The following is a 19,513-nucleotide window of genomic DNA, read 5'->3' as shown; positions in this document are numbered from 1 at the left end:
TTTATCTGAGTCAGGGATGACACTTGGGGTCTGATCATCTCCAGGGTGATGAAATGTAAATGTGAATGCTCTGTGCTGGCTTACTATTGGAGGCCCCCAAGCAAGCCCTGAACCTGGGAGAGAGAAACAAGCTGTTTTCCAAAGGACCAGAACCCCGATCTACCCAGACAGCCATCCCCTACTGCAAGATACAGCCATCCCAGTACTGTGCTTCCTGCAGCCTGTCCAGGCCACAGGCAAGAAGCCTCCTGGCAATGGGAACTGAAATCTTGCTTCTGCTCTACCTTCTTCAGTCTACTCCCCACACACGACCACCCTCCCTGCACTCTCACACAGGCCTCATCAATGTCACATTTCCTCTGATATGCTCTGGTTACATTTTACAAACCAAAGTCAAGATCTGTGGCCTGACAAAGGAATTTTCGTGGATCAGGAAACTTAGCCCTTTGAAAGAAGCTATAAAGATAGGAAAATTAAATCATCCTTGAGCCCATATTTGACCACCTCCTTGATGGAAAAGAAACAGGTTATGTGCAGGATGTATTTGCAGAACTTCAGGGCAGGCTGGGGAGAACTCAGGCCCCTACCTTAGACTAGGAGGACTGCTAACTCACGTCTCTCTTAGAAATGAGGCTGAAGAGCCACATACCACTGGAGAAATAAACTCCTACTGCTGTCTTGAACTGCTGCTGTCACTCAGGCCTTGGGCACCTTCAGGAATTCATCCCTTTCCTGGAACCCAAATCAAGTATCCTGATTTTTCCTGGTTCTCTAAATGTCCATTGGTGAAATGTACATTTGGCCTTCCTACTTCCTCAAGGTAGCAGGAAGTACAGCTCTCACACATTGAGGCAATGCACAGAAGGACACTTGTAACCATAAGACCTCCCTGCATACTGATAATTGCTCTGATTTTGCCTACAATTCCCCAGGCTTTTAATTCAGACAAAACAAAGTTCTAATAGACAACTCTGCCACCATCTATGAACGGGTCCCAGGCTAAGTTACTTAAACTCTCTGGCCTTGCTGTTTCCAATACCAATTGCAACACATTGCTTATTTTGAGGATGAAAGGAAACCACCTTACCACAAGGCAGCACTTAGCAATCCTGCCTTCTCTGTTCCATGACTCTCCAGACTGTATCAGCGTCCTCAGCCTCAGGAACTCAGCTGCCTCTTACAGCTAATTAATCCCCAAGGCTTTTTTGGTCCTCATCACCTATCAACTGGCCCAATTTGTCACATTACTGTAAGACACACTTGTGAAGTGCTCGATATACCCAGAGATAGTACCAAAGGTAATTATCACAATAATATAGTGACACTGGCCCTATTATGTCCACTTCATAGATTGGCAACTGAGACTGAACTGTAAAGTTATTTTCCCCATTCTCCTAACATAGCTGGAAATAATTTACATCAGCCCTATAAAGTATGATGGACGATACATTCTAGAGGACAGGTAGGAACACTGGTTGCTTCTCCTGCTATCTGTCCCAGGCCCTGAGAATAATCACAGAACCTTAGACCAGGAAAAGGAGAATAAAGTCCAGTCCATCCCTCCACCCACTGCAAAGGGCCTGCCCCATGCTCAGAGGAGCTTATACTTTGGAAGTGACTACTTTACTTTTGAATAATGTCTTTTGTTCTTCCAAAGTCCAGTGAAACGGTTAAGGATCCACAGTGGAGCCAAACTTGGCATGGCCACCACTCTTAGTGGTAGTTCTTGATAAAGTTGCTGAGTCACTGAGCTTTTACTTGCAGAATGGACACAGTGACCACTGAGTCAATGTGCCTGGCTAACAATGCTCCTGGTGGAGCTCAAAAAGTGCTGGTGATGATCACCGCAGCTGCTACACATAAAGGAGCATCTATCCTGAAGGGAGGAGTGCCTTTCCTGGTCTGCTGGGCTCCTGTACCACACACAGAACTTTTCTCCTCCTTCCACAAGACAGTCCTTCTTCAAAATCTAAAGAGAAACCATCTCCTTGCCTCTCCCTCTTTCTCCCAAACTTTTCTTTTCTCCAATGTGTAACTCCAACCTATGTAATCACTTCACATGCTCCCTTCCTGCTCATGGCTCCTACTCATTCTGGCATCTAGACCAAAGTAGGTGTTAAAACATACAGCCTGGTACCTGGTGGCAGGGGCTGCAGGCTGTGCAGCAGACAGGACTGAGCTGCAGGATGAAGAAACCTGACAAGTCCCAGGGCTGAGGCCCAGAATCATCTAGGCTTTACTAGCAAAACCACTTTCCAGGTAGCCTATCTCCCCTCCCGAAGAGGAACTTTTGTGTGTATAAAGACACAGCTGCCTAACTTAGCCTCAAGGAAATAGACTCTAATTTCAGGCCTTTTTAAATAGCCCATCCCTAGGTGAACGATCTTGCACCTAACACTTGAAGTCCTTTGATATGCATCGTTGAAGTCACATAGAAAATGTATTTTCAAGTATTACTAACCACTTCTGAAATAGTTTTGTTTTTTAGACTCTTCCTTTCTTCACCCTCTGCTGTTTTTCTCTTAGCTTCTAGTGGAGCCAAAGGTAACAGAGGGACTGACTTGCTGATTTTCTACCAAAATAAACAACCACCACTTGGGAAAGTGCAGCCGTCTGGTGTACACAGGACACGGAGCCAGCAGGGGGCATGCACCCACCTATTATTCTTCCAATAGCTCTTTATAGCCCAGGACTACAAAAACAGGCCACTCTTCAGATACAAATGGACCATATAGCCTTTTGGTCACAATCTCAGGATGAGAACAGAGTCACCTGACCTGGATCTGAATTCCATTTCCAATGTCAGCTGCTGTCTGATACGGGACAAACTACTTCCTAAGAATTAAATAAGATAATACATAATGTTGGCACAAAGAAAATGTATAAACCATGTTGCTGTTAACTACTACTGATCCTAATATTATTACTACTACTGTGGCAGAATTAAGAAGTCTTTAATCACAGTGATCCAAAAAATGAGTTTCAAGAAATGCTAGTAATGCTAAGGAGGCAGCCCTAGACTGAGGAGGAGGCTAGGTAGGTTCTTGGTTCTTGGCTTTGCAATCATGTCTTCTCTCCTTTTGAGAGACGATGCAGCAGATTAGGGTTCAAAGCTGGCTATAGCCACTAACTGTAAGATAGTGATGCTTCTCTCAAGCCTCTTCTGTAGAAGCGTATACAGCTACCTACCTCATAGAGCTGTTCTGAGGATTAATGAAATCGCCAAGGAAAAACAGCTGGCTGCTTAATTTCTTTGTTGTCTGCACTACCTATAAGTTGAAATCCTACTAAAACGAGCTTATAACCTCATGATTCCAAAGAGCCTAAGCCATTATATGAAGCAGAGGAGAAATGCAGTACATGTCAATACGTAGCAAGGAGCTGGAGAACCAAAATGCAAAGCTTTGTGTCTGATGTTAAGTTTTAACTGCAGTATGTACAACTGTGTTAAAATGTAGTACCTGAGTACTAAAATGGCTGAGTACCTGAGCCATTTTAAATGGCTTTAACTTGTCTGTCACTGGAGCAAAGTCATAAAAAGTCTCAGCGCCAAAGAAACTGTGTACATGTTACAAATATTTCTGCATCGTCTTGGTCCTAAAGTGCTACTGAACCTTCACCGTGACGGCACCGGGTGTTTGCACAGCAAAGAACACATTAGAGCATTTGAGAGGCTGGTCGGTGCTTGAGATATTGTTAAATGCTTTAAATAATTTTCTTAATTCTCCCTCATTTGAGTTAGCCAACTGCCATTTTTCTTCTCTAGCACAAAACCATGCTTTGGGCCCTCACATTTCCATTAAAATAAAATATATATCCTATTTCCTGCCTGCCATGCATCCATTTGTACACATTTAACTTGTGTGTGTTTAATTGTAAAACGACTGCTAATAAAATAAGAATATTAGAAGTGAGACCAGCAATTGAGACTCAGGGTCTATCAAAATAATTTCACAATAGTGATACTGCTTTGGTTGGCACTTTGTGGTAGATATCGTTAAACAACAGTCAGAACTATCAACTGAAGCATTAAGAGGTATTATCATTCTCTGAAATTATTATTTTTGTGTGTATGTGGTGCTAGGGATTGAACTCAAGCATATGCTAGGCAAGCATTCCACCACTCAGTTATATTCCTAGTCCTGGAACTATACATTTTTAATCAAACAACAAATAACTTTCAATTGTGGGCAAGGGCTGCTATTCTATATTAGTATTTAGCATCCCTTGGCATACTGTATACAGTTGGCCCTCCAAATCCATGGCATCTACCACCTCGACTCAACCAGCACAGACTGAAAATGCTCCCCCACAAAGAACTGTATCTGTACTGAACATGTACAGATGTTCTGTTATAATTCCCTAAGCAACGCAGTGTAACAACTACTTCCATAGCATTTACATATATTGGTATTCTAAGTAATCTAGAGATGATTTATAGTGCAGAGGAGGATGTCTGTAGGTTATACACAAATACTACACCATTTTATGAAAGGGACTCTGCATCTGCAGGGCCTGGCATGCTCCACAAAGAACAACTATTTATTTATATTATATATATTTGTGTGTGTGTGTGTGTGCGCGCGCGAACGCACTTGCTTGTTTTGTTTGTCGTCTCTGTCTCCTTTACTGCTGAATCCCAAAGGTTAAATGCTAGTTGGCAAGTGGTAGGTGTTCAAAAGGTTCCAATTGTCTCCAGTTACTCACTCATAGCCCCTAAAATGGAATAATTATTTTCTCCAGGGGCCAAAGGGTATTGACTCATACCAGCCTTTTCATTTATTTAAGGAACTTTAAAGTCACATGTTGGATTCTAACTACATAGCCAAGCCTTTTTTTTTTTTCTTTCTTTCATTGTTGGGGTTGAACTCAGGCCTTGAGCTTGCTAGGCAGGCGCTGTACGGCTTGAACCATGCTGCCAGCACTATGGCCAAGTTTTTTTATTCAACAGTAAAAAGCCAAATCCAACTGAACTGACAGATTGGTATATGTCCTCCTGAACACACGTGAAACATGTATCTCTGGACTCTACTCTGGTAAACCCTGGATTTACTAAAATAGTCACCAGTTTCATTTACTGCTTTATATACTGCTTTAGGTTCATCACCTCTGGAGTGTTCTTCTGTCTTGTTCTTTCCCTGTCTAATCCTCCACTCCTCAGTTTAAGGATTATTTCTTCTAGGAAGATTGCTCTTGTTCCCAATCACTCACTGACAGCATTCAGTATCCTCTCTCCCTAGCAGTCACTATCTATCACAATGATCTCACACATGATTGACTGTCCCCCTTACTAGACACGCCACTCCACAAGGGCAGAGGCTATGGCTGCCTGGGCTTCAGCAGCCCCTCTCACCTACAGCAGTTGCATGTAAATGCTTACAGGATAGACTGCATGAGTCTACCAGTGACTCAGAATGTTAAGCCCAACAAAAACCAGGAACCAACAAAAAGGAAATGGAACCTGACAGGTCCACAGCTGGACAGCACAGCAACAATGAGGGGCATCACTGGAGAGCACAGCAACAATCTCTTTTCATTAAAAACATCTCTTTATTGTGATAAAAACATTGCATGGTCTTTTAACCAGGGAAATAAAAATCATATTGGAGCTCCTGTATCCAGTGCTTTGGAGTTCTGTTCACCCAGGAGATATTCAGATCTGACAAGCAATTCAAAAGACTTTGAAAACTAGCACAGCTTACAATAGTGGCAGGAGTATACTGAAGTAGAAGAGGACCCCCAGTTCTTCTGTTTACTAAATAAATACCCTAAGTCATTGAATGTATCTGGGCCTCACTTTCTTCATCTATAAAATGAGGAAAACAACACCTATCTTCTGGGGTACTATGAAGACAGAAGGCAATAATCAATAACAAAGTACTCTGCAAACAATGGGGTGTTGTACAAACATGAGTTACAGGAAGCAGAAGGGCGGGGCCCAGCCTTCAACCAAAGGACCCAGAAAGAACAGGAAGCAGAGGATCAGAGGTAGCCCTTCGTTGTTATTTTAATGCCCCCAATGTGTGTGGATTTCAACCCACCAGTGTTACTCTTGTAAAGCCCTCAGCCCATGGTGAAGAGCAGTCTGAACAGTCTTCTCCCCTGGTAATAAGAGCTTTACTTCTCTGTACCTGCCCTGATGGGCCCAATGACCTACTTTATATCGTTTTCCTTATTTCTTCCCTAACTTGAAGCAGCTCTATTTTTCCACCAGCAATCAGAGTTCAGAGTTCAGAGTTCATGGGCGGGGACATCAGTGGGTCCCACATGGGTTCCCCTATCTCTACTGTAGTGACGGCTGGCCAAGACCCTCTGCCCAGGGCCCCTCCCCACCACTCACCACAGAGGCTTTCCACCAAGTAGAGCACAAACTTTGCTGAGCTCTGGAGGTCACCTCCAATGCATGGTATCTTGGTTATTTACAGCAGACTGTGAGCGTGTTCATAACACTTCTCTTGATAATGGAATGAGGGCAAGGCTGGTGACACACAATGAGCTTGGGACTCATTTGAGTAGCTCCTGAGATGGGCAGGGTGGGGACATGGGGAGTGTGGAAAGGAGTTGGTGAGGCTCCCAAAAGCTAACTCATGATTCCTTCGATTTCTGCTTGGAACTCACCCACACACAGATGCAGCACTCATACTTGCAGCCAAGGAGTGGGTGTGAACAAAGGGTATGGGCTCATGGGGTGGGAAAAAAGGGAGAATCACATATGCATGGAAATGATGGGACCATGGGTACAAGATGAGGCAGTGGGGGGAGAAGAAAATGACAAATAGAGCCCAGATGCCAATGTTGCTCGTATTTATATTAAAATGCATTGCATTCTATCTTAAGCTATCAAAGTGGCACTCTGTTACTTTTTCCCCAAAAAGATAATTTATTATTTTGAGAAAACACAGACTTGGAAAAGCCATACAGAATAATGGCTGACTATGTAGGCTTTAGAGTTTTGAAGATTTGAGTTTCAGTCTTTAACCATATCAACTATGTATCTCTGGGGAAGTTACTTGTATGTTTCTTTATCTATCAGATAGTACTTACCCTCACAGGGTTTCTGTGAAAACAAAATGTTACCAAATATCTAAATACCTCTGCACAGTACCAGCCACATGGCAAGGCTCACTAAGTTACCTGCTGTTATATTTTATTAGACACAAGAGCCTACCAAAGGCCTTAAACGTTCAGCTCTGAAGTTTGACATATCTGCCAATAGGAATGCCCTTCTCCTTGGGTGAGGGGCTGCATGACTGTTCCAAGTCTGTTTCCACAAAGGACATCTGTCAGGTATGAGGACAGAAGAAAAGGATGAAAGAGCACCAAGAAGGTGAAGGGGGTTAGGAAGCAAATCCTAGATCAAGACACACATATCTGGGCACGCTCACCGAATCTGGGTCTCGCTGCTGTTCGAGAAAAGCTGAAAATTCCACCAGGCGAAGCTTGGTTGTGCCAATGGAACGGCCCTGCCAGGCGGGGACCGAGGGAGCTGGGGCAGATGCAGGCTCAAATCCTGAAAAAAACCAATTATCACCTTTACACCTTGGCCATTGCCTACACCTAAACCTCAGGCCAATACTGGGGCAGAACTCTAAAGACAGGTGGCCCAGAAGGACCAAGCGCCCCCTCTTTACCAGCATCTAGGGGCAAACTCAGCTAGACTGTGGTGACATTCTGGCTGAGGCTTCTAGAAATCGTGACCAGCTGGACCAGCACAATGCATTAGCTCCTTATGAAGCTAACTTGAGCTAAGGTTAAGGGCTATAGTAAGAGGTCATCTCATCCCGGACAAAGATGTCCAAGCTGGGGACCAAGCCAAGAATAGCTGAAGAGTCTGAGGGAATGCTTCCAAAGACCTCCTGTGATACCTGGATGTGCCATGCATGGCTTGTGTTGGTTCATCTTCTTTCTTAAGTCTATGGCTGGCAGCATTCTAGAATATTCCCTCAGGATGCTCCATGGTATTGGAGCAGAGGACAAAGTGTGTATGTATTTTTAGTTTGGGGCATCTACATTGGAGAGCAATTGTACAGCACAGAGCAATAATTTTTACAAACTACCTTGAGCAGTCACTGAGTGAAGACTGTGCACATGTGTGAGTGTGGGGGATGAGGGAGAAAGGAAGGCAGACCAAAATGCCTTAATGCCTTCCTTAAATGTAAGCTTTTCTTTACAGAAAAGGTTCTAGGAATTGAAATCTTTCTAAAAATGAGTGATTAAAACCCTATTTGCCACTCAAGACTTGGATTACCCAATTCAGCCAGTTTATGTGAAGGAGGGAACCACAGCTTTCCCTTCTAAGTGTGACCCAGTGTCTTAAGTAAAAGTGGTCAGACTTCCTGTTTCTTTTTTTTTTTTTTCCTTTTTGGTGATAATGGAGTTAGAAATCAGGGTTTGGTGTTTGCTAGGCAGGTGCTCACTGCTCAAGCCACACCCCTAGCCCTTTTGGCTCTGGTTATTTTGGAGATAGACTCTTGATTTTTGTCCAGGCTGGTCTGGACCATGATCCTTCTGTTACACTTCTTGCTATAGCCTGGTTGACAGGTGCATGCACCACCCCAACTCTGTTGAGATGGGGTCTTGTAAATGTTTTTGCCCAGGTCAGCCTGTAACCATGGTCTTCTCATTTGAGCCTCCCACACAGCTGGGATGTTAGGTACATACTATTGGTTGGGATTGGGTCTTGCTAAATGTGTTCCCAGGCTGGCCTCCAACCACAATTCTCTGGATCTCAGCTTCCCAAGTAGCCAGTACTACAGGTGTGAGCCACTGGCATCTGATTAGGCTTCCTGTTTCTTTCAAGCCCACCTAAAGAGCTCTTAGGAAATGAGTGAAGGGATTCTGGACCTGACAGGGGATCCCCTGAGCTTTAGGCCAGGCCCCACCCTTCAGGAACAGCAGGGCTGGAGGGGCAGCCATGATTCTACAAGTGAAAGGAAATGTACAACCCACTTTGGGAACAAAACTGACCTGTCTGCCTGCTGTGGGAACCACTCATTCCCCAGAGAAGAAGAATCACAAAGACTCACCTGGAATGGGGGCTGTGACTGCTGGCTGAATGGGGTAGGCCTGCTGCACAAAGGGCTTGACACTGCAGACAAATGGGTGACAAGAGTCAAAAATCATGGGTGTAATACTGGCTACTGCCCAGGCCTGGCCCTGTGACCCTCCTGACCTCTACACAGTTCCCTGTCTGTAGGGGGTAGTACATCCCTGACAGGAATCTGACAACTTAGGGATGGTTGCTCTCAATTGGAAGCCAGCAGGATGCTTGGGATCAAACCCCCAAGCCCCATGCCAGTTCAATAGAATGAGCTGGAAAAGGAGTCAGCCTGACTTCCAAGTGCCATGATAGCTACCTTTGGACCTCTCTTTTCATCCCCATAGACAAGGAGATCAGCTATCACCATGTTCAAGCAAGGTTTGGGACATGCTTCAGGCTTTCCTTCTCTGTTTCAGATGAAATAGTCCAAGACCTTTTAATAATACATAGGCAGTATTTCCTTCCTGCTTTATCTCCAAACTGCTCTTAACTCTGGTTGACAGAGCTTGTCTCCCTTGCCCCAAGGCATCTTGTTTCTCTCCTACCACAGGGAGCCAGAATGGAGGAGCTATAGGAACACTTCTGCTGCCCTCTCTCAGGCAAGGAGGACCCCAGGCTCGGCCCTCCAGACAGAAGGGACAGGGGCCCACCTCCTGTTTCTAGCTGGATGACTGCTAATACTGAACGTAGCAGCACAGTACTTATACCCCATCTGGATCTGAGAGGTCTATCCCTTTCCTGCTCCTGGCCTCAGGAGGACACTCAAGGGGATGGTTTCTGAGATCCCAGTTCATCCCTTCTTTCTGGTGTTGAGAGCTTTCCCCCAAGGGTAGGCTGCAACCAACCCCCTGGTTAGTGTCCCTCACCAGACTTACTCTTGTGAGGATCCTGGTTGCCCAGTTTGTATCATTCCAGGCCAAAACTGGAAGGCAAAAGGCAAAGACTTCAGGATTAGAATTCATGTCAAAGCACAAATCAGAATGAATATACACTGCAACTTCTGTCAAAGGAGGTTCTGATCACCCACCAGCTGTGGTATCACCTTCCCCTGTGCAGACATGGTTACCACTGTGTAAAGGATCACAAAATACTCCTGGCCTGGCCTGGGTGACCTGAAAATCCTGCACACAGGAGACTAGGTGGCAGCTCTTCAGTGTTCTGGCTACACCTCACAGAGAACTGGTGCATTGTGGGCAGGGGCTCCTGGGTATTTTGCTGCTTTACCCATGGATGTGTTCATCCTCCTCTCCCACCCCAAGTACTCCCTGAGTACTTCAAACTGCCTCCGCAGTCTGTAGCAACCAAGGCCCAGTGGTGCAGTGGACAAAGTTCAAAACAGAGGGTCAGGAGCTTGTTGAAGCAACACAGGCACTTTCTTTGAGTGTCCCAGAGGCCTTTGGCACCTGTGGTCCCCCAGCCTTGGGAGTCATGCAGCCCTGGAACTGAATCCTGACATCACTATCCATCTGACAATAACAAAATTACCCACACTCGTTCTTTGCCACTGACTAACCTCAGCTTTTGCATCTGTAAAATGGCAACATGACCAAGGTATTTAAATGACCTGAGGATTAAATGAGATTATAACATAATACTTCTCAGCTCTTGCTGCTAGGTGTCTAATTAGGGATTAGTTACCATAAAGTGACCCTGAGAACACAGGGACAGACACCAAGGACCAGAAAAAAGGGTACCAGAAAAGTGACAATTTCATTGACTTGAGGGACGGAAGATTCCCTCCCTCTTCCTCTTCTCTTTCCTCTACATTCTGTTTTTCTCTCTCAACTCCTTCTTCTCTTCCCTTTTCTCTCTAGTCTTTGCCTCCCTCCCATTTTTTCTTTCACCATTTTGCACCCAGCACTGGTTCATCAAAGGTGGTCTTTGTCCTTTGGTTGATAAGTGCCAGGTAGAGGTTTGGTACTGACCCACGCCAACCCCATAACCTAGTGGCTATCATTCCTGGACGCAGGTTCTTACCCCCGGAGCCCCTGGGAAGGTGGGGCGTGGGATTCCAGGCAGCCCCAGCTTGTTGTGGATGGCAGTGGCTGAGACGATCTGCGCTGATGACATGGCCGCCATGTGCTGCAGGGCCTTGTCCTTGGCAGTCTGATCCTTGAAGGTGACAGTGACACACTGACTTAATACAGAACATACAGCTACCAGGCAGGTGAAACAGGCACAGCCACGAGCACATGGACTAAAATACAGAGCCACAACAGAGGCTGGGAAAAGCAAACATGCGTGGATAAATAAACACGGCCAGGAGGCGAAAACACTCAGCCTACTGGAAATCTGAATGCTTGCTAAGAACACCCAGTGGCAAGGTTTTTTGTTTTAAAAATCTTAATCCATTTTCTAACAGAATAGGAAACATCTCAGAACAGTAGACAATTATTATTTTTTCAGTTTTCAGGAGATTTCTCCAATTACTTAACACAGTAGGGGCAAAGGAGGCTCTGCTTTTAAGTATATAGATGAGAGGTTGGAAGACAAGAGAAATGGCTGTGGACTGGGGAAGGACCAACCGCAGACCACAGGGATCCCTATCTGGATGCCTGCTGTCATGGACCATGGTACCAGGTACTGCTGGAGTCAAGCAAGGCCAGAAGCCCTGGCAGTCACCTGCAGGGAATGGCTCAGAAGCAGCAGGGCATGGGCAGGGAGTGGGCCAAGCAGCATGCTGGCAGGGCACATGCTTTCTCCAGAATCCCCGCCTAGGTCTAAGGCTATGTGGTTTCTTAGGAAACCCCCGGAAGCAGGGAACGCTATAGGTAGGAGACTTCTCCTTTGACTAAGTAGGGGTCTTTTCTAGAAAAGCCAAGAATGATAACACAAAGCTAGCCAAAAAAAAAAACAAAAAGTCTGCCAAGCACAGCTAAAATACAGAATACTCAGTTTGGTGAAAATACTTACCATGCTTGTAACCTGGATACAATAATAAACAATTTGTTAAAAGGGTTGCATACAAAGGCACGGTTATTTTTCTTCTTCAGTTAAATATATGTATACAAATAAAATAACAGGGCGTGAGAAAATACACAGGAGCATAGTGTCGCCCCCCCCTTTAGTAGGAATGTATGATCCAGATTACTATCTAGAAATAACCACCACCACAAACAGAAGCTACCCACCCCCACCCAACCCCCTTGAGCTGTCTCTATGGCTCCCAGAACAGATGGAGCAGGGAGCAATGGTCAGATTTGTCATGTGGGAGGCCTGCTGCTGGCAGGCAGTGTTGTATGTTTGCCCAGCATGTAAAGCTCCAGGCTTCAGGGAGAGGGTCTATACTCTGGGTCCACACACCATCAAAGCAGGAACAAAATGGTGATACCAAAATAAATGAAGTGACTTCCTCAGCTGCCACTCAAGAGTTCACGGTGAGGGACAAGTCAAAGGCAGCTGCAGCTAAGACATTAAGTGCCAGCTGGGTTGAGGCTTCCATGTTTACAGATCTAACCAAAGGTGAGGAATAAACAGGCTGAAGTGCCAAAGGCAAAGCCAAGAGGAGTTTAAGAAAACTAAAACCTGTAAGACAATTCTGGGGGCTTCTAAAAAAGACCCATAAGTTCTCCCATAGTGTGGATACCACTATGTCCCATGACACCAGGAACACCATAGGAGTTTTTCACCCTTAAAAATGATACGGTGAGGAGTGAAGGGGAGCAGAGGAAAAGGAAGGAAGAAGGAGAGAAAAACAGTATAAAACTTGTTTCAATTTTTATAATTTACACATTTCTCTAAGCTGAAAAAACGATGAGCCTCAAACTGTGCCTTTCAGGGGAGTATGTGTTCACTGGGAACATCTGTAATGGTGGGTGCGAGAGCTGAATGACACCGTGAGGGCCCTGGAAGCTTTGCAGGATTGCTGGTCCCTGCCTGAATGGCCCTGGGTGACTCAAAGTGATGCCTGTTATCTCCTCTTCATCAGCTGGCATTCTTTTCAGATGAGGCTCCATTTGCTAACCTGTCAAACTCGCTAGCCAGCTTCCTTGGGTAAGTTTTTTTGTAAGCCTCTGAAACATTTTAGAACTATAAATGTGGGGGTGGGTATCAATCTTGAAGGAGATGGGATTTTCTGATAAACTGACTGGGAGCATGCATATGCCCTAAAACTTCATGGAGCCTGACACACACATGTGCAGGTACTACTCAGTCCACTCTTAGATGGTCCTGTGGTTTCACTTACCCTCTGCCCCACCCATTCCCTCAGAGGGGAGCCTGTGGACAGAAAACGTGGCTCCAGTCACACCTACTCCATTCGTGGACAAGAAGCTTGTTGGCATCTCTTTGGCTCAGTCACTTGGACTTCAGCCTCAAAGCTACTTAACCCCTAACAAGAGGTCATAAATGCTCTGGAGGCAATTTCTGAAACTGAGGTAATGGCATATGTATGACCACAGGCGCCTTCCTCAGCACTGAACAAGCCATACAACTTCTCTGGGTCCCAGGCTGGAGGAACTTGGAAAAAAGCAGCCTAGACTTCTTGCCCACCTGGCTGGTAAGACTTCTGGGGAATAACTACAAAAAGAGCTGTGGGCCTGGCTCTATTCCAAAAGAATGTCATGAGGCCTCTCACAGACCTGCAAGTTCTGGGTTTACAAAATCTCAATGCCCAAGTATAGAATCCGGCACACTTGGGCGGGGCAACTCATGGACTGTACATCCAGGTCCAAGTGGACATGATTTCCCTGACTCTCCATAATCCGTTTGCCACGGATTACGCAACATTTCCCTTTGTGAGGCTTATTAAAATGTTCTTCAAAATGGTCACAAAAACTTAATATTCTTCTTTTTGGAAATAGAGAACTCAGTCAATGTGGGAAACGAGAAGAAGTAAAAATCTTTGTTGTTTATGTTACACAGCTTCAGGTCATGTTCTTTTTCATCTGCTCACAGTAGGGCCCTCTTATTACCCAGTACTCTATCAGGCACCCAAATAAATCAAGAGTTCAAAAGTAGGAAAGCAAATCAGTTGCTTCTACACCACCATGTGTTCTGTGACAGTAAAGAGCACACCTGCTGGGGAGTCAGGAGGCCTGGGTCCATATCTGCCCTTGCCCAGCATGAGTGGGCTATTACTACTTTTGAGCAAACTATTTCACACCCTCTAATTTTCCTCATCTACAAAGTAAAGAATTGTACTTTATTTTGTAATAACATTCTGGTTCTAAAAGTATTTTAGCTATTGAGGGCTGTTCCATTACAAAGAAATACATCTTAATGCATATAGCCCCCCCAAAAAACTAGTAAGAAGATAGCAGGATGTTAAATTTGGAGCATCTCTTAGCTGCCTATCGTTACAGAGAAAGTCAAGCATGGAATTTTAGCTCAAGTAGTGGTTCTCTCTGCACTTGACCTACCTATGTGAGAATAGGCAATTTTCTGCAAATGGACTAAAATGTCTATATCTGTGATTTTCTACCTTTATCAATGGAGCTACACTATTCATTTAATTTTACAGCATCATCCCTTTATCTATGATATACATGTGAAAATTAAAGGGATTAAAATTTTTGTTTAAAATCTAAAGTAACCCTGGAGATATTAGATAATAAATATCTAATACCTAGAAACCAGGAAAGAGAGCCTGGACACAGACCCACTTATGTTGAGATGGAGTTTGGAAAGATGTCGAGCTAAGAGATTTCAATGGACAGATCTCTCAATTGTCATTTTCAGCCCAGAGATACATTTCTGGCTATGGAAAAATTATAAGTCTAAGTGTCAGACCCGAGTAAATTGCTTCCCTGTGTCACTCTGGTTTAATATCCTGGCCTTTTACACATTCCACTGTATCCTCTTCTCTTACTCCCACACTAAAGGTGAGGAGTGGGGGTGAATTCTATCCAGTAAGTGAAGTACATCTCAAACCATGTGCTACATTTGTACACCAAATTAATTTTGTTCTAAGATGTATTTGCACCTTTCAACATTTCTGAGATGTGGATGAAATTTACAAAGGATGAGCACACTGCTTTATCTTGAAAAACTGTTAAGTCAATATTGAGTTATTCTCTACAATGTCTTAGATTTATTAAGTGTGTAGATGTGAGCATATGAGCACAAGAAGAAAATACCTTGGACAAATTCACACTGCCTCCTCCTTGTGGATTTTAAGTTCCTCTATCCCTAAAGATTACTAAGAATGAGACTACAAAAAGTTGAATGTTTGGGGGGCTGGGGAAAGAAATGGCAAGTTCCTTTTTCCAACTGAACCTAACTGAGCCCATGACCTGCAATGTGTCAAACACTTATGGAACAGGAATTGCAAGTTTCGAGACTGATGACAAGGAAGCGATAGAGGCAAAGAACAGTGGCCTATCTACCTAAGACTGAGGGTGGACAAAGCACTCTGGCTCCACGTGCATGTCTCATTACCTATTCTACTTTCTCCACCATCCAATTTCTGGCATACCATACCATCAATGGCCTCACTGCCCCTGCCACACGGTCCAGCAGGCTGTGTCATGCATAAACTCCTCAGCCCCAAGCTTTGCAAATTGTTATTGTTAGTAAGTAAACAGGCTTTTATATTTCATGAAGCTGAGCAAGGCTGCGGTGCAGCTCTGTTCTGCTGACTGCCTCCTCTTTATGAGTGAAATGAACACAATGTTTTGGAAAATGTCTGTATGTCATACACATAACAGGAGGGCAGCTCTATCACAAAGGAACATGGCTAGAGTGAGGAGCTCTTAAAACTCCAGGTTATCTTATGAATCAGGCTCTGGATGTTACTTGGACCTTACCTCCTTTCTCCCCTCTACTTCCTCAGCTTTTGGTTGTTTTGCAAAATCAATTATTTTACACTTTTTAGGCGCTATCCACAGACTTTAAAGGTAATGTAAAAAGGCCACATGTCTGCATATACAATGTATTATAGCTGCCATGTTAATGAACAGCATACTAAATCAACATACCCCAAACAATCTGCTCATGACCCAGAATTCCAGGATTTAAAAATGACTCCCATTTGATTCATTCATCTGGAAGTCTATCAACGCATCAGGAAAAATATGTAAAGTCAAATAAGACAATGGATTAAAAAAACTCACAGTAGCTACTAAATGTTTTCCTCCTGATAAACAGTGCAAGGTAAGAAAGAAATTTGCGTGAAAATCACTTTTTTAGAAAAATACAAAACACAAAATACCTCCCTAAGAAGTGATTTTGCAGATGTTGTTTCTAATCTTGCACTATGTAGAATCACATGGCCTTTGAAATTACTAGCATGGCCCTTGAGAAGCTAAACATCACAAAACTATATGATGGTTTTGGAGAAAGGATGGAGGACACTTGAATTTTTTCTAGCCACGATCTCTAATTTGCTTATTATTAGAGAAGGCAGGAGTAAATACAAAAGGGCTATTCCGGTCAGGCCACAGCTAATGTGGAGGAGAGAAAGCACATTCATACTTCTCCTGACTTGCTGCCTAATGAGTAGCAATTAATTCATCTTATTGTATTTCCAAATGCCAAAGACTCCATTCACATCAAAGAAAAAAATTTCAAGGCCTTTTACCATTGTTCATTTTTAAATGTACTGAGCTATATTTAGTATTTTATAATTGTCAACAGCATTTCCTTTAGTTCTGATGTGGGCCTTAGCATCATAAAGGATTGCCAATGAGAGGACTGGTAGGTGTGCCTTATGGGAGGTAGAGGTATGGCAATTTAGGTCAGTTCTAGGTCACAGCTGTATGTCTGGGAGAAGGCATCCTCTGACCTTAGTCCCTTTTTCTCTGGGAGGTGACAGCAAGGAGCAGGAGGTGATACTCTATGGAGAGGTCAGAAGAACCCAAGAAATGGCTGGCTTGAAGGAGTGAGCACTAGGCCCCATTGGTCATCTCTGTTTTCTTTAAGCACACAGATGAGATGGGTTCAGGGGAGGGACAAGATGCACAGTACCTCAATCAGGGAAGTGAACACTCAGTCTTGACCAGCACTCTCTGCATCACTATGCAGAGTTGGGGCTTCAGTACCAGACAACAAACACTAGCATCAGGTTCAGATCTGTAATCCTTGGCAAGTCACATAGCCATTCTGAGCCTCTGCTTCCTCTTTTATAAAGCAGGGATAAGAACAGCCCTGCTCAGGACTGCTTTATGCACTCAGCAGGGTGCCCTCAGTCTTGCCATCTAATGCACTTAAAACGTGCAGGACCCATAACTGATCAACCTACTGACCTACCTGCCTGCCTGCCATCCGGTATTCATCCTGCTCAGGACCTGAAATGCTTAGGAGGCCCTGGTCCTTACTACATTAATCTTTGGGGTCAGTGCTATTCTAGGGCAATCTCCACACTGGAGGCTGATTATTTACATCAAAGGCTGAATAACAGTGAGATTTATCTATTTAGGAATGAAATTGTATACCAAGGGTGTTTCTGTTGCCTTTAAATGAAAACCCAGGCCTGGCTCAGTTGTCATGGAAAGGTATGGTACACAATGCTCCAACTTCCTGCACTACTAATGGAGGCTCTAATTCTATCACATTTAAACCAAGGGATTCTCTCCGAGTTTTAATTCAGTTAAATTAAAACGAAGGTAACAACAGTATCTTGAAGGAGAAATGGTATATGTCACAAATGGAAAAGAACTTGGCAAAGACTAGGAAATGCCAGGACAGACTATGTATTCATTTTCCAAGCCACTGACATGGCCAAGAATCTTGGTGCCATCACAGACACAGGAGATTGCTGACTGGCTCTCTGTCTGGTGTTCTACTGACTGTCTACTCCTGAGGAGTGGCACAGGGGGCCACAGGGAGCTCCACAGGGAGAAATGAAGCATATCTGCCCTCCATGAGGCAGGCTCACTCCTGGATGGCTTTAGTAGTGACACAAACTAGACATAGGAGGGTGGATGTTAGCAATGCCCCAGGGAAGTTCTTGAACTCAAGAGAATTAAATCAACAATGTGAACTTTAAGCTCTCTGCTTATTGGAAAGCATGGCAGATTGGAAAGAAAGGCCTGCTCAGAAATTAAATCACGAAGGCCAACAGGGCAGAAATGAAGAAAATGGCCCTAGGGGAACACAGCAGCTCATAAATTAGTCACCAATGACTGGACACAACCAGAAAGGCTCAGGTTGTTTCTGCTCTGCTGGGATAAAGCACTGTCAGCAAGTACTGGCTTTTCTTCATTACCTGTTGGGGGCCAGAAATGAACATGTCTTCTGCCCAAGACACAGTTCTGTTGAGCATATGGAAGAATGAAGACTTTCTTTCCTCTTGGTATTATTGTCCCACATCATGCACTCACCCAAACACAAATGTGACTGACACAAAAGTGGACTGCTTTATCTTCCATGAAGATGAAGGTGGGTCTGCAGAGTTTGGTTGTGGCGTCTATAAACCTTTGCCATCAGCAAATAAAGGACTACATTTTTTATGCTGATGGGGAAAGAAGCCCCTTGAAGGGTCTGGATAACCTTTCAAGACAACTGAACATGTGGAGAAAGGGACATAGAGCAGGAGACTCAATGTAGGAACTCTGAGTAGGAAAGACTGCTCAATGCATGGAGAATAATTCAGCATTCTTTCTTCATGCTGGGGATAATAAAACCCTCAAGCTTAAAAAAAGCGAATGACTTTTGATGAACTAATGGTGAGTGAAGTCATTCAAAGTGTAGAGAGTAATTTCTAACATTATAAGCTAATCTTCAGACCATGTGGCTGTCTCTTACAACTCAATCAGAGATGCCAGTAAGAGGCTAAATAAACGAGAGGAAAGGGGGCAATGGATGACAACAAATGAAACTAATGTGGTGACACTGCTACAGATGCAGCTGGTGACACAAAATCAGAGAGAAGACAGCTCTAACCTGGCATCTGTGGAATTCCTAAGTGTGTATTCCACAGACATAGAAGCCACTTGCCTGCTGTAATTGCATGGATTCATCTTCTATTTTATAACTGGAATCAGGCCAGCTTCAAAGCTGTGGGTCATCTAAAACACACCTACCACCTGAAGAGCAGTGGGTCAGAAGGATTTTGTCTAAGCAGGGCCCACACATGTGGCACTCATCACCAAGAAATGACTCAAAGTTAAGCCCTTTTCTGGGCCAGCAATGGGCGTTCTTGCTTCCCTCTTAATATATTTTAGCCAAGAACAAACCCCCGAATATATATTAATTCCAAACATCGTGGTGCTCTGGCCACAAATCCCTTTTATTCCCTTCTCTATAGTCAAAGAATCTTGAGTGTCAACTGTAACCTGCTGACTCCTTCTGTCTACTCTCTAGTTTCTCTATCCCTGGTCATCATCTCCTCATGTCACTCCCTATTTCTTTTCTTCTCTTATTTTATTCAAAATTTTTTGTGATGTGGTGATCAAACCCAGGGCCTTTCACATGCTAAGTAAGCACTCTACCACTGAGTTATACCCCAGTGGTCTGCACTATTTCAACCACCCCGTTTTCTCATTCTCTGCGTCTCTCCCATTTGTTCATGGTCTGTATGGATGGTCACTGCAA

The 19,513-nt window shown here is 44.2% G+C and overlaps 1 protein-coding gene across 8 annotated transcripts in view; it reads right to left on the bottom strand.

The window, feature by feature from the left end:
* Positions 1 to 19,513, bottom strand: part of Tead1 (TEA domain transcription factor 1) — a 240,398-nt gene that overhangs the window by 42,668 nt on the left and 178,217 nt on the right. For all 8 annotated transcript variants that reach the window (XM_074041680.1, XM_074041655.1, XM_074041669.1 and 5 more), the window contains 4 exons: positions 11,018 to 11,152; positions 9,916 to 9,962; positions 9,027 to 9,088; positions 7,386 to 7,510 (listed from right to left, as the gene is read on the bottom strand). In XM_074041680.1, coding sequence (XP_073897781.1) covers positions 7,386 to 7,510; positions 9,027 to 9,088; positions 9,916 to 9,962; positions 11,018 to 11,152 — 369 coding nt within the window. The remainder of the gene's footprint in view (positions 1 to 7,385; positions 7,511 to 9,026; positions 9,089 to 9,915; positions 9,963 to 11,017; positions 11,153 to 19,513) is intronic.

The sequence above is a fragment of the Castor canadensis genome, chromosome 1 (assembly GCF_047511655.1).
Source record: "Castor canadensis chromosome 1, mCasCan1.hap1v2, whole genome shotgun sequence".
NCBI lineage: Eukaryota > Metazoa > Chordata > Mammalia > Rodentia > Castoridae > Castor > Castor canadensis.
Note: the sequence above shows the minus strand (reverse complement) of the source record. Positions and strands in the feature narration are given on the sequence as shown.